This window comes from Acipenser ruthenus, chromosome 4 (genome assembly GCF_902713425.1).
Source record: "Acipenser ruthenus chromosome 4, fAciRut3.2 maternal haplotype, whole genome shotgun sequence".
In the NCBI taxonomy this organism is placed as follows: Eukaryota; Metazoa; Chordata; class Actinopteri; order Acipenseriformes; family Acipenseridae; genus Acipenser; species Acipenser ruthenus.
Window position 1 is genome coordinate 51,091,204 of NC_081192.1, and position 15,614 is coordinate 51,106,817.

General features: G+C 40.7%; 1 protein-coding gene across 1 annotated transcript in view; it reads right to left on the reverse strand.

The window, feature by feature from the left end:
* LOC117399754 (EMILIN-2-like) overlaps positions 1 to 15,614 on the reverse strand; it is a 44,686-nt gene that overhangs the window by 14,910 nt on the left and 14,162 nt on the right. The window contains exon 4 of the mRNA XM_033999122.3: positions 12,435 to 14,336. Coding sequence (XP_033855013.3) covers positions 12,435 to 14,336 — 1,902 coding nt within the window. The remainder of the gene's footprint in view (positions 1 to 12,434; positions 14,337 to 15,614) is intronic.

A 15,614-nucleotide genomic window follows, 5' to 3' on the forward strand; every position in this document is an offset into this window, starting at 1 on the left:
AAAATGCTGAGAAATCAGTACGCAAAGCAGCCATCGCAGCATCAGTCTCAGACGACGTCTTTTCAATCCGAGATAACACGTTCCAAATATTGGTGAGTGTGCGACATGCAGGCCTAGTTAATGGCAGACAGGCCCAGATCAATCTTATTTTTTCCCCCCGAGAGAGAGACGATTCAGAGAAGTCTTTTTTCGACAAAGTCAACATTCTTGGACAGTTCAGTCATCTATACATATAAAAAATAAAGATATAGCAAGGGATTAAACCCTTCTCAAAGAGCAAAATATGCAAGCAAGGCGAGGAGAAAAAAATCCTAAACCACCATCGCTCTCACAGGTCACATGATCCATTAAACTTTAGTAATTCTAATAAGAATTATGAATGGATTAATACATAATTAGGCCATCTCAGTGCAAGATTATGTGCTAATGTCACCTGCATTTAAAAAACGCTGTATTAACAAGCCCCCTGTAACAACTATTTCCCTTAATAAAGTGACAGAAAGATTAAAAAAGAAAATATATATTACAGATCATTCTCAGTCAACTAGCTAAACGTACAAAGACCAACCCCATCCCTAAAACCTAACCCTAACCCAATACCTGACCCTAAATTACGAGTTGCGCACGCTGCACTACCCTATGTGAGCTCCCTGCGAGAGCTACGCTGTGCAAGCCTTCGTTCTGCAGCGTGCCAATTGAGGAGAGTTGAGAGTATAGTATCAGAGACAAGAGAGAGAAAGATAATATCCATTGAGACAAAAAGGAGTTAAATAATAATAGCAGTTTTCACTACTTTAACTGCACACTGTTGTCTGCTTATTTCTTCCCGATGAACCCACATACAGCCGGCTGCTACAATATCTTCTGTGTGTGTTTGCATATCATAATTTTTTTTTTAGGTTTGTGTGCCTTCAGTCTTTTTACTAAGTAAAATCTGAACAGTATCACATTTTTCTAGTGCACTATGATTTCTCCCAGCCTGTGTTTAGTTGGCTTCACACGCTCCCTGCGATTAAAAGCTGTAGCTACTCGTGTATAATACAAGGGCATGCCCTGCTAAAGCTCACAGGGAATTAAATTAAATTTCCCACACAAGGACAGGTTTACAGGACGTGAAAATGGGCTTCTACCAGGTTACTGGCTTCTCCAATGTGATGGGTGCTATTGATTGTATTCACACAACACTGTCACCCCGATCCATGGAGACTTTTACTGTATATGCATTAAAAGGAGAAAGGAAAAATGTTTTCTCATTCAAGTTACGGGAGAAAAAAACAAAATGGGTTCACACTCAACGCTTTTCCAAGAGTTTAATTAAGAAACAGGTCGGCTCAATAACATTAAAAGGGACATCACGTGACCAAAAAGAAAAAAAGAAAACAAAGAGATACATGCCATACAAAACTCGCTTGAGTCGCTACATCACCTTCTTTACTGAACGACAAAAGGAGCATCTGCTGACTGATGAGGCATGCTTCAAGGCTGATCCAGGAGGATATTCAGATGAAAATGTGCTGTGATTGGTTTCATAATGACATTTGAGGTTGCTCGCCCTGTACAGACTACAGTGTGTAAGCGATTTGTTGCAGGTGAGACACATGTTTACCACTGCTTTCAGTGAAAGCAAACTCTTCCTTGCATGGACTTTATTCACGCAGTGGCCATGTTGGATTTCAAAACTAGGCTTGGTGTACAAGCTGCTGTCATGGCCGCAGAGGGCATCGATTTGTGTACCTCCAATAAAGCAGGAAGAAATGGATAACTGGGTGAATAATGATGTGCAAATTCCTAAAAGCACACAACAGAAAGGTTACAGAAACTGGATTGAGGGTTACATTCATGAAATTGAAGGTGAATTAGCAAGCGTCTTATCTGGCAATCAGAAAGTGAATACTGTACTGTGCTGACTTATATCCTCAAAAAAGTGTTTATCTGTCAGTTTCAGTATGATGACGTTTAATTTAACTAATATGTACTGTGTTGATACAGTCAGAACTCGGATATCTGTTACCCAAATACATGTTAGTTGCGTTTAACCGCCCTTGTAATAAGAATAAAACCAATCCCCATTATATACACGTTATATATATATATATAATGTAACAAATGAATGCACTTACCCGTCACACACTATTTCTTTCTTTTTTTAAATTAATTAATTAATTAATTAATTTATTTATTTAAAATTTAGTCGTCGGCAATTATTTTACCCCGGGTTTTCACCCCCATTTTAGCATGCCCAATTATTATCTGTATCCTCGACTCACCGCTCGCAACCCCCCCGCCGACTCGGGAAACGTGCTCCTGCCAAGCCGTCATTTTTCGCACTGCAGGTCCACAGCAATGCCACCAGACCTATAGTGCCGGAGGACAACACAGATCTGGCGGCTCCACTGCAGAGCCACAGGCGCCCTATCAGCCACAGGGGTCGCTGATGCGTGGTGAGCCGTGGATTCCCCTGCCGACCTAAGCCCTCCCTACCCGGGCAGCGCTCAGCCAATTGTGCGCCGTCCCCTAGGAACTCCCACTCACGGTCGGCTGTGACATAGCCTGGATTCAAACCTGCGATCTCCAGGCTATAGGGCACATCCTGCACTCCGCGCAAAGCGCCTTTTACTGGATGCGCCACTCGGGAGCCCCCACACATGATTTCTTACTCCATCACCAGTTTACTGGTACAAAGCCCATCTCTTCAATGTTACAATACAGGGGTGTGCAATTCGTATCTCCCGACGCCTGGGGCAACACGATTTGTGTGACGGACAACAAGTTTTGCTGTTTTCCTAGAAAGACGCTCCGGGTATATTTATAGAGAGCCACGCAAGTTTCTGAAAACTGAATTGCTTAAGTCTAGCACCAAAGCACACATATTTTAAAAAGTGTTTATGTCCCACCCCTATCACTTCTGATTGTTTAGCTGTGGAAGAAGATGATTTTTGTTGGTTACAAAGAAACCAGGAATGGCTGCCAAGAGAGCCTACTACTGTAATAATACCTACTAACCGTAAATACCTTAAATTTAAAAGACTACGCTTTTAAATTTAAGGTATTATTTACGATTTTTGCAAATTAGAAAATAAGTGATACTGCTTTAATACATGAACCTTTCATTTAAATGCTGCAATCTAGTAAAGTTAAAAATAAAAACACACACCGTAGTGGCTAAGGTGGTCCAGTGGTTAAAGAAAAGGGCTTGTAACCAGGAGGTCCCCGGTTCAAATCCCACCTCAGCCACCGACTCATTGTGTGACCCTGAGCAAGTCACTTAACCTCCTTGTGCTCCGTCTTTCGGGTGAGACGTAATTGTAAGTGACTCTGCAGCTGATGCATAGTTCACACACTCTAGTCTCTGTAAGTCGCCTTGGATAAAGGCGTCTGCTAAATAAACAAATAATAATAATAATAAGGTATTAGCGGATTAGAAAAAATCGTGTGACATGCTCAATCCATCGATTTGTGAAACAATTAAAACACGGAGATTGACAAATATGTTCATAATAATAGAAATGAAATGCTAATATGAGAGATTATCTGTACAATATTTTATTTTTTAAAATAAAATACAGACTGTAAATCTCATGGCAATGTGCTTATGCATTCATTTATTTATGTACCGGTATTTATTTAAATAACAGCATTCCAGCAGAGTATGAAACCATAATCACCTTGCTGCAGCAGTGATGCAGTTAGCCATCATGGGACAAGATGTTTGATGAGGAAAAAATAGCTGTAAAAATGTTGTACTGTTTAAAAAATAAAAGTATATAATAGAAATAAACAAAAAAAAGATTTTGTCTTTGCAGAATTTGATGGAGCCTACTGTAAATATTGCATGCATTTCAAAACATAATGCAGAGAAACTTGACAGGTTATACACAGGTCCTTTAAAAATCTGGGGTTCAGCAGTTACAAAAATGAAAACTTCAAGAAAAATCAGAATTCCTCACAGCAGCAGTAATCGTTGGCAATGATTTTGTATCTGTGATGCAACAAACTAAAACACCAGTACATCAGGAGTTGGATTCAGGAAGAAGCTATTTTTATATTTGAATAACTCTCAAGTATTGCTTATTATAGTTTTACTCTTTATATGGTACTTAAATGTACTAGCAAATATGTTCCAAACTGCACTGAAAGAAACATTTCTTTAAAGTATGTTCTATAAATTTGTTGAGGTGAGGTCGGGTCACAGGGAACCTTTTGTGTATCTTGAAGAATTTAGTGAACCCGTCAAGCTACAAGGCTAGATATGCCCGTTAATCGCTAATTGATTGATTGTGTTCACTGTTAAATAAAACCAAAGTCCTACAAGTTATACTTTTTTTGCGTGATGGGTAGGGGGCAAATAGATTTTTAAGAAGAAGTAGATTTTTCTAGCATTTTGTTCCTTGGACAACAAGTTTTTTTCAAAAATTGCACACCCCTGCAATATACTTGTTTATCCGTCACAGCCTGCGATTTTTTTTTTTTTTAAATCGAAGAGACAAGCTATGATATGTAAAAGTTAATCATTAAACAGTTTTAGATACTGTGATGCATTTTTTTTAAATCTGTGATCTTTAGTTGCTTTTGTGCATTTTCATTTGCAAGTGAACTGTGACATTAGGGCCTTATCTAGCACTATATTCTGCAATTTTGAATACTGACTTTGGATACTCTTAATTTTGGAAACTGGTGGTGTTGTTTTTTAATATTTTGCTAAATTGCATTGCCTTTTACGCAGTTCTGTGGGTAACATTCGTTAACGGGGAATTCTACATACTGCTACAATACGTACCGGGTTTAAAAGTATGTACTGTATTACAGTCCACGTGTCCACAGTCATCTCTTTTGGCAAGTGATATTTTCAGAATCATATCATTCTGTATTAAAATACTTCTTCTGTTGAAAATATAGTACTGTACCAACAAAACCAACTACAGTAAATCTAAATGGAAGCTTACTTATTTTAAAACACAGTCCTTTCAGCAATGTATTTTTGACAGCTATGTATTATATATTTTTTGTGTTCCCTGAAAAAACGGACAAGGGTTGGAACAGGCCAAAATGAAATAATCAGATATGTGTCTGTAGCAGGGTGATTGCCCTGCATGTGTGTATTTAGTGTTGGTATAATTTGTATGGGGAAATGGGTTTATTGTGTGTCGTTTTGGAGTTGATTTGTTTAATTACATTATTGTTTACAGACGGGCGCTCGATTGAGACTTGCTGCCTGCTATGCTTGGTTGAGGGGAAGGGCAGCAAGTGATTGGCTGTGCTGGACCTCAATCAGCAGGTGGGCGGGTCTTGACCGAGTGTCCGTCAGTTCAAAAGCATCCGCGGGAGATGGCTCGGGGCGACTGCAATGCCATGCCAGAGGGGAGCGGCGTATACTCGGGAGGAGAGGGTCCGCGCTGCAGGAGCGTCCGCTACGCAACCCTGAGACTGCAAGCGGTGCTTGTGAAGGCAATGCCCAGCCAAGGCCGTATGAAGCAGCAGGAGTCGTTGTATGAATACCGGCTCATGAGTAGGTTAGTTAGGGGATAGTGATCCCATGTGATGTATAGCGATGGTTACGTAGTGTAGCCGGTTGCTGGAGTGGGACGCCTCATTTTAAGGCTAGCGCTCGCCCTCTGGGGCACCTTTTATTTGTAGTTTTTGTACTGTGTTTTATTTTGCCTTTTGTACAGCTTGCTGTATGTGTCCTCTGCGCGTTACCATGGCTGGTAACGTCACATGACCTTTATTTACTTTCTGTTTTGCATTAATAAATCCTGCACGCTTGTGCCAGCGTTTCAACGCCAACCCCCAATGTCTCTCTGTACTTTGTAAACAGCGGCTATCCACGCACGTGATGTAAGACCCTGTCACAGCGTCACACAAGTTTAACCGTCACTGGTGTCAAAATTTTATAGGGTTGGATATGTGAGTGCTGACTGTATTAAGTACCTATTTGTAAGGGCTCCCGAGTGGCGCATCCAATAAAGGCGCTCCGCGCGGAGTGCAGGATGTGCCCTATAGCCTGGAGATCGCAGGTTCGAATCCAGGCTATGTCACAGCCGACCGTGACCGGGAGTTCCTAGGGGGCGGCGCACAATTGGCTGAGCGCTGCCCAGGTAGGGAGGGCTGAGGTCGGCAGGGGAATCCACGGCTCACCGCGCATCAGCGACCCCTGTGGCTGATAGGGCGCCTGTGGTTCTGCAGTGGAGCCGCCAGATCTGTGTTGTCCTCTGGCACTATAGGTCTGGTGGCATTGCTGTGGATCTGCAGTGCGAAAAATGACGGCTTGGCAGATGCACGTTTCGGAGGGTGCGTGTTCCAGCCTCCGTTCCCCAAGTCGGCAGGGGGGTTGCGAGTGGTGAGCTGAGGATACAGTTAATAATTGGGCATGCTAAATTGTGGAGAAAAACCGGGGTAAAAAGATTGGCGACGACTAAATTTATAAAAAAAAAAAAAAAAAAAAAAAGTACGTATTTGTGTATTGTTTGTACATGTATTGGTATTAATCATGTGTTTGTACATTGTTTCCTAAATACAGTTAAGAGACAGGTGAATGGATGGTGTGTTAGGGCTAAGGCAATCTGGTCAATGAGAAAGAATGAGTCTCCTTACACGGTTCAGTAGCACCATCTCTGAAACCTAAATGCTTGGTTTGTTCCTCCAAGTTTCTGTTCAGTTTTATACTAATCCATTGTTATATTAACACATTCATCGCTTAGTGCTGTAGAACTATAAGTAACAGTAAAGTAAGTAATTAAACCACTGCAAGAAATTGTTATAATAGCAAATACAGAATTCAACATTTGTGTTTACCCTGCTCCTCCTGTGGCTTACTTGGAGTTAACGTAAGGATGCCCTTTCTGTCATGCATTGTGTGACAAACTGTATTGTACTTATTCAAACACATTTTGTATAATTTTTACATGCGTCAATAAAAACTTTTATAACCCAGTGACAGAACTTCATGCCCAGGTATATTGCAATATTACCACTTTGCTGTGTAACCTGTTTTATAATTTCTTAAATGTAAAAATATGTGCTGTACAGATTATGTAATATGACAGATGTTAAATAAAGTTCAAATCTACATTTTTAATTGATAAGCCCTTTATTGTTACATCAGTAGACACACCATATACAGGGTGTCTCACGAATGTTGAGCACATTTATTTTTTCCAATAATGAATGTTAATCAGCATTTTACAATTTGTTTAATGTAATACTTGACTATTATATATAAAGTTACCTCTGTGTTTTGAATCTTGTGCTGAATTAAAATTAAATGTGTTCATGATTCATGGGGCACCCTATATAACCACCATATACCACAAACAGCACGTTTACGTACAGGCTAATATTTGAATATTCAGAATACTCAGCATTCCAAATAAGTACTACTAAGTAGAGCATATTTGTAATAAGATCAGCAGTATTTCGAAGGAGTATTGCAAAAAAGACGTGGGATTATTACGCTACAGGGTTACACACATGACATCATTTACAAAGTATAATTTTATAATTTACTGTATATATTATGTATTTGGATTTATTTATAAAACATTACCCATTCATAAATAATTTGTTAAACTACACAAGAACAACAACAAGGTTAAGTTTCTCATAATGTTATGTGAAGATACATCGGTAAACTGGATGATTCTTGTTATTTACCTGAAAATTAGTGTCTCTTCTTATTTTCTGCACCCACTCTTTTTTCATCTTTGCTTCTTTGGGAAAGCGATGAAAACACATTTTTTTTCTCGGGATCACAGTGAGAATCAGACACACAACACGGGACACAGCAATGCAACGTCATATTTCTCTCAGACTCCACTCCACTGCAGTTTGACTGGCGGCCGGAAGCTGACAGCTGCACATCATGCCTCGTTTTGAGTCTGCCGTGAATAAAGTCTCTTCTGACTTGGCCTCATACTTTCGTTTATTACTCGTGGATGGTTTGCTCAATGCCATTGTCTCCATGAAACGAACGAGCACTTAATTCAAAACTATTAAATTCACTTTCAAGCACATCCGGTTTTCACTCAAGGTGATTGAAATATGCATGCGCCAGCGCGCGGTGTTGAAGGTCATCAAGTGACGAAATGTCCTTGTAGTGAACAAGCAGGCAGTGTTGCCAGACTGGGCGGGCAAAATTACTTTGGGTGGGTGCCTAATTTTTGGGCTAGTTTTGGGTATTTGTGCGAGTATTACAATTGGACATATTTTGAATACAGTAACCAGTCACATATCCGACTGTGGTGGGACCAGAGTAAGGGCAGATATGTAAAAAGTCGGATGAATGAATCCTGTTTTAAATACCATTATACACAGCTGTAACAATTACTATATTATTACAACAAGGAATGAGCAGTGAAAATACTAATGCAAAGTAGACACTTGTGATCAGCCTTAATTAATATTAGTATATTAACCATGTATGCTAATAATGTTATGATCAATGTAATCATTTGACTATGAAATCAATGAACTGTATACTTTTCACGAATATCTCTAACGTATCGCCTTTCCTTTCGGTAATATTAGTTGTACGCCCTTTTTATAAATATATAAAATATTGTTTTATATTTCTGACAAGCTGTGTGAATGTCGATTATTATTGTCAAGGGAATCTGAGTTCTACATGATCCCGAACTGAAATAAGGTATATCTTATTTGTTACATTTTGACGTCCCTGAGACAGGAGACTAATTTTTATTTAAATAAATTGTATACCTAATTCACTATATTGGGCTACAACGTATTTAATTCCTGGCAACCCTGCATGCAGGCTCAAAGAAACTGAAGAGAGAGAAAGGGAGAGAAGAAAGAATAATAAACACGAATGAATACAGAGAACACAAATAATAAAACTTGTTTATTTTTACTTTTTCTCTTTTCTTTTTGTTTTTGTTTATTACTCTTTCTTCAGTTCATTCGAGCCGCAAAGTGTGCGTCACCCAGCATTTCACCGGCAGCTGCACTTGAACTGCCTGTGAGCCATGGTTTTGCCACCTCTGGTATACAGTATTTCCACTGTAATTTCGGTGCATGGGCACCGATGAAGCGACCTCTTTTCCGCGTGGAAATCAAAATAGTCTTTCTGCACCATGCCATTGAACAGGCACTAGGAACAAAACAATCAGTCCGATTCCCTACGTGCAACTTCTGATGGGACACGAATCGGAGTCTCCGATAACCGGCACGTATTTTAAATGTTTGCAGAGTCAAGTCACACACATCTCCTGATTCCCACACAATTGTCTGATTCAGTCAGCCGTCCTTGTGATGCAATGAAGAGAACATCTGGAACTTCTATTACAAACTACAGTACCAGTTTAATAAGGCTAACAATGTTTTTTAGTAAAAATGCTGACGACGAAGACAGCAAAAGTGCATCCTATGACTGTGACCATGTGGTTAAAGAAAAGGGCTTGTAACAAGGAGGTCCCCGGTTCAAATCCCACTGACTCATTTTGTGACCCTGAGCAAGTCACTTAACCTCCTTGTGCTCCGTCTTTTGGGTGAAACGTAATTGTAAGTGACTCTGAAACTGATGCACAGTTCAAACACCCTAGTCTCTGTAAGTCGCCTTGGATAAAGGCGTCTGCTAAATAAACAAATAATAATAAACAAATAATAAACACATGTTTAAAGCTGCTTTGTATATTGGTCAGTGCAGATTCTAGAGGCACATCATGCCACAAACAAAAGAAATTCCTGAAGACCTCCGGAAAAAAAAGTTGTTGATGCCTATCAGTCTGGAAAGGGTTACAAAGCCATTTCTAAGGCACTGGGGCTCCACCGAACCACAGTCAGAGCCATATTGTCCAAATGGAGAAAGTTTGGGAAAGTAGTGAATCTTCCCAAAATCTCTCCAAGAGCAAGGCGTAAAATCGTCCAGGAAGTCACACAGAACCCTAGAACAACATCCAGGGATCTGCAGGCCTCTCTCGCCTCGGCTAAGGTCAGTTTTCATGACTCCACCATCAGAAAGACACTAGGCAAAAATGGGATTCATGGCAGAGTAGCAAGGCGGAAACCGTTGTTCACTAAGAAGAACATGAATGCTTGTCTCAAGTTTGCCAAAAAGCACCTGGATGATCCTCAAGAGTTCTGGAACAATGTTCTATGGACAGATGAGTCAAAAGTGGAACTTTCTGGCTGACATGGGCCCCATTATGTCTGGCGAAAACCAAACACTGCATTCCACAGTAAGAACCTCATACCAGTGGTCAAGCATGATGGTGGTAGTGTCATGGTTTGGGGATGCTTTGCTGCATCAGGACCTGGATGCCTTGCCATCATTGGAACCATGAATTCTGCCAAAATTCCTCCACGGCGCCTTGAGAGACTAATCAATAACTACAGGAAACTTTTGGTTGCAGTTATTGCTGCTAAAGGTGGCGTAACCAGTTATTGAGTCTAAGGGGACGATTACTTTTTCACATGGGGGCATTGGGTGTTGCATAACTTTCTTTAATAAATAAATGAAATATGTATCAAATGTTTGTGTTATTTGTTGACTCAGGGTCCCTTTTATCTATACTAGGTTTTGGTTGAAGATCTGATAACATTCAGTTTAAAATATGCAAAAATGCAGAAAATCAGACGGGGGAAATACTTTCACGGTACTGTATTACAAAAGCATAAGTAAGTGCTACACATTTATTTAAAATTAAAAACACAGTTATTTATTTATCTGCTTTGCTTGTTTTTTTTCTCCCAATTTACAGTACCAGAACTCCTGTTTTTTTTTTTTTTTTTTAAATCAGATATACAGGACATTGTGGTGACAGAAGTTCTGCGCTGGTGATGACCTCATAAATCGAAAGGTATAGAAAAAACATGCATCATAAAAATAACCAAACCACCAAAGACCGTATTTACCTGCTAGATGCTTTCCAAAATTTGGCTGGAAAACCACCATTCTGACAGCACTGTGGGGAAGTAGCCTATAAAAGTCGCATGCGAGGCGCATATATTACCGATTAAATGTTACCTCAAGCTCAATGAACAAATAAAACAGGAATTTGTATAATTTTTGTTTAAGAACATCTATATTTTATTGGCATTCCGGTACTTTCAGATTTAGGACTACACCACTGCTGGCATGTACTGTACAGTATAATAAACTGTAATCAGTAATCATATTTAAATAATTACATAAATACTTAATATTAAATTACTCTAACCTTCAACATGTACTGGAACATAAGTTGCCACAGAATTGTTGGGAGAATAGTGCATGTTTCATTTTTCCCCAAAGAATATACGTTGTCCATTAAAATGTATTTAGATACCCTGTAGCTGTTTGTTAGTTGGCTATAAACAAGATGTATCAGAGCCTGGAAGGAGCTAGCTGGTGCCCAATAAACCAATACCTATTGCAAGTAGTGAACAAGCTGTATCAAGCAGGGGCTCCCGAGTGGCGCATCCAGTAAAAGCACTCGCTAGAGTGCAGGATGCGCTCTATAGCCTGGATTTCGCGAGTTCGAATCCAGATTATTCCACAGCCGACCGTGGATGGGAGCTCCCAGGGGGTGGCGCTCAATTGGCCGAGCGTCGCCCGGGGGGAGGGAGGGTTTGGTTGGCCAGGGTGTCCTCAGCTCACCGCGCACCAGCGACCCCTGTAGTCTGGCCGGGCGCCTGCGGGCTTGCCTGTAAGCTGCCCAGAGCTGCGTTGTCCTCCAACGCTGTAGCTCTGAGGCAGCTACTCGGTGAGTCTGCAGAGCGTAAAGAAGCGGGTGGCTGGTGGTAGTGGTGAGCTGAGCCTAAAAATAATTGAGCATTTCAAATTGGGGAGAAAATAATAAAAACTAATTGGCAACGACTATAGTTAAAAAAAAAAAAAAAAAAAAGCTGCATCAAGCAGAACACGGCATTACTGTATGCAGGAAGATGAATAAACTGGCTGCACCCTGCATATGCAACATCAGTTTTCCACACTATGTAATGGGTCACACATTACATAGTAGAAAACATCATCTTCAATATGTATGAGAAAGTTATTTTTAACTTATTTTAAGTTTCTGGCACTTCTTTCTGATGTCTGAATCTGATTAAATATATTGTCTTCTATGTACTGAAGAATTACATTTTAAACCAAGCAGATGTTACAGATTAATGTTTAGCAAAGACAAGGAATGTGAAAACCATCAAGATAATTGCTTTTCTGTTTTATCCACTCAATCTAATTGGCCTTATCCTGACCACATAATGTATACCACAGTGGAGTATTGGTAGACTTCCCAAAACTTGTGGGCTTGTCCATAGGTACAAATGAGCTACCTTCTTTTCTACTGCTATGAACAATAGGCTTCTGCTCACCAACAATTCTAGATTTACCTAAAAATAAATGTAGAATTTCTTGTTAGTGCTGCTTGTGATTTAAGTAGCAACATCACAAATGAAGACACGTGAGAAGAAAGCAAAACATTGGTAAATGCAGGACCTACCTGGAACGATCTGAGTCTGCACCAAGTCCTTAATGTTGTTAGTGATGTCAGAGACCTGAGTCTGGAATTTCTGTACAGAATCCTTCAGTCCAAAGATGTCCTTGGAATGAGATTTCATGGTTCCATTGATCTGGTGAACGCAGTTCCACAGGCTGGTAACATGTTTGTTGAGGCCATCTTTGATCCTCTGCAGGCTGCCAGATATAGTATCCAGCTTGCTGCACACATTCTCAATGTTGCTCACTCTGCCATCCACATTGGAGACCTCCTTCTGGATGCCTTGTGTGCTTTCTTTGCACTGGCTGAGATCTTTGCTAACCTGAGTTCTTATCTGATCCAGCTTTTTCTTCACCTCGCTGACCTCACTACTATTTAAAACATTTTGGGAGACATGGTTGTCCAGTGCCTCCTGCATTTTACTAACCTCTCCCATTAGGATGCGCTCCTTCTGTCCACAAGTAGAGTTAATGTGCAACAGATCTACTGTGTATTTACTTACAACATCCTCTAGGCCTTTTACAGCACCATCCAAACCACTGACATTAACCTTCAGGGAATTGATTTCTCTCTCAATTGTCCCAATGTTATGGTGGTTGTGATGGACTGCCCTGATCTCTTTCTGGACAGTGCTGTCCAGTGTTCTGAGCTTTGCTGAATTTTCATCTACTTTCAATCGCACATTGTTTAAATTGTTATTGTAGGTCTCTAAATCGCTTATGACATTTTCCATACCTTCCGTATTGGATTTACATTCTGTAGAGCAGAGTTTCTCCACTCCTTTTAGCCTGTCCTCTAGGCGTTCAATCTCATTGTTAAACAGATTCTTATTGGATCCCAGTTCCCTCTGTATTGCAGATACCAATCCATTGGAAGAACCATTCCTTAACTCAACAAGCATGTTGCCATACTGGTCTTCTATAGACTTCAGCCTCTCGTCTAGCAATTCCTTCAGACCATCCACCTCTTCTGCAATATGTGTGCTGAGTTTCTCTTCTATGTAAAAGCAGTGCACTTCAGAGTTCTTTTCAGTGATATTCATTTTAGCCTCAAGGTCTTCAAGGCGTTCAGCAAAAATATCTTCTAACTGAAGCGTTGTGAAACGCGCCACTTCATTGTCCAGCCTTGCGTTGAGTGCCATGTTGGCTTCAGCAATACGCTGGATCTTTCTATCAAGGTCATTTGTCTGGTCTTTCGCTTGGGAACCCGAATTACAGCAAATAGTCTTTCCAGTCCCTTGTGATTCCTCCATCTCAGACCTGAGGTCACTGATCTCTTTCCTCAGATCAGCCTCTTTTGTCTCTAAGAGCTCTGTCAATCCAAGGTAGTTGGTTTCTTGTTCTTCGCACTCCTGCTGCACGGACAGTATTTTGTAGTCGCAGGAACTCTTTAGATCGGCCATCTTTATCTCAATTCCTTCAAGCATCTCATCTCTCAGCTTGTCAAACTTGCTGTCTATATACACCTGATGAATTTCGAAAGATGATGCAGTAGCAGGAGGACCACGGACAGTCTCCATGAGCTGTCTCAACTGTCCATCATGGTCACTCACCTTCCCATTCAAGTCTTCCAGCATGACACTTTTGCTTGATAAGGTGTCTGAAACATCTTTAAGTTTAGACATGATCTCTTCCATCCCATCCTGCTCTCTGCCATACCCAAAGCCTGGTAATTGAATACTTTCAGTCTCCCCTCCATGGGCACTGTCAGGCACTTTTAGATTGTTCAACAGCGTCACCAGCATTTTGCTGGTGTCCTCCTGGATGTTCACTCTTAGGTTATCATTCATCCCTGTAATGGCAGACTGCAGTTCAAGCACAGTCTGGGAAAGCCGCTGCACCTCATCCTCCAGCTGCTCTATTTTCTCTCCTTGATTATCCTTGGGTGTCACTTTTAGTTCTGGTACTGCAAGTAAAAAAAATGCAATATTAATATTTAAACACTGTACATAAGCTAATCATGAATGTAATGCAAATGGTGAAAATCCAAGGCATTCAACCGGTCTTACGTTCTCCAGGATTGTAAAAGCCCCTGAAGCATTTCTTCAAGTCAAGACGTACAAACAGCGCAAACATTTGGAAAAGCTTACAAATTGGCATTTTGCTTTTAAGTTGGCATATGCTCTGTTCTCATGGAAACTTCAACAGACACATATAAACATTTAGATGCAGGCAATTAGAGCATGAAAAAAGAATTCTCAGAGGAGGCAACTCCCATAATGCAACATACTATGACTAGTCTCTAAAGCATTTCAATGTCAATAAAGGAAGTGTGTGCTGTGAAGTACTGCAGTAAAAACATTTGGGGGTGATTATTTAAGATGCACAGTATATCGCCAGGGTTATCCAACTAGTAGAATTACAGTAACTGCATTAAATTGACCAATCAGTTAAGCCAGTTATTCAAATTTTAAGGTCATCATGTTTCATTTTAATATAAATGGTTGGAAAGACCATTAACACTTAAGATTTCAATTACATGAGAGTAGGTGTTAAAATGTCATGCTGATATTGGACTCAGCTCTCACCAAGATAAGCACCAACTAAGACCTAGCTTCTTTTAATGTGATCCATCTGCGTTTCCTTCCATCTGATGACATAGATATCCTTCTGCCTGGTGTTGATGGCTGAAGTGTAATGCTGGCTCCAGGGATCAGCCTATTTTGCCCCCCTAGCGCATCAGCACACACAACGGTTGCAATGCTGGCTCGCAGGGATCAATCACAGTGCGGCCTCCCTAGTGCATCAACATGACAACTGTCTGGATTGAACTGAGTAGGATACTTCCCTGGGGTCTTCAAGTGGGAGCCTTCCATCTTTGGTGTTGCGTCGGCTAGCCCATGACACCTTAAAAGGGCTTGACAGTGATTCTGGTGTCCCAGCATCACCCCGCCTCCATCCCGCACTCAGCTAAGCACAACTTACTTACCTTCCTTTACATCGACATTGCTTTCTTTCTACTGTGCTTGAGGTCCCCAACCAGAATCTTTTTGTCTCAACCAGAGTCAGTTGCTGCTCCTCTCTGCTGCTTCAGATAAGTTATTCACTATGCGTCGCAACTCCTGACCACTGAATCCGATGTCTCTGAGAAACCGGGTTGTGGAGTGTGCCACATATCCTCGACAACCCACCTCCACTGGGTAAACCTGGACTCTCTATCCTCGCTGTTCTGCTTCAGCAGCTA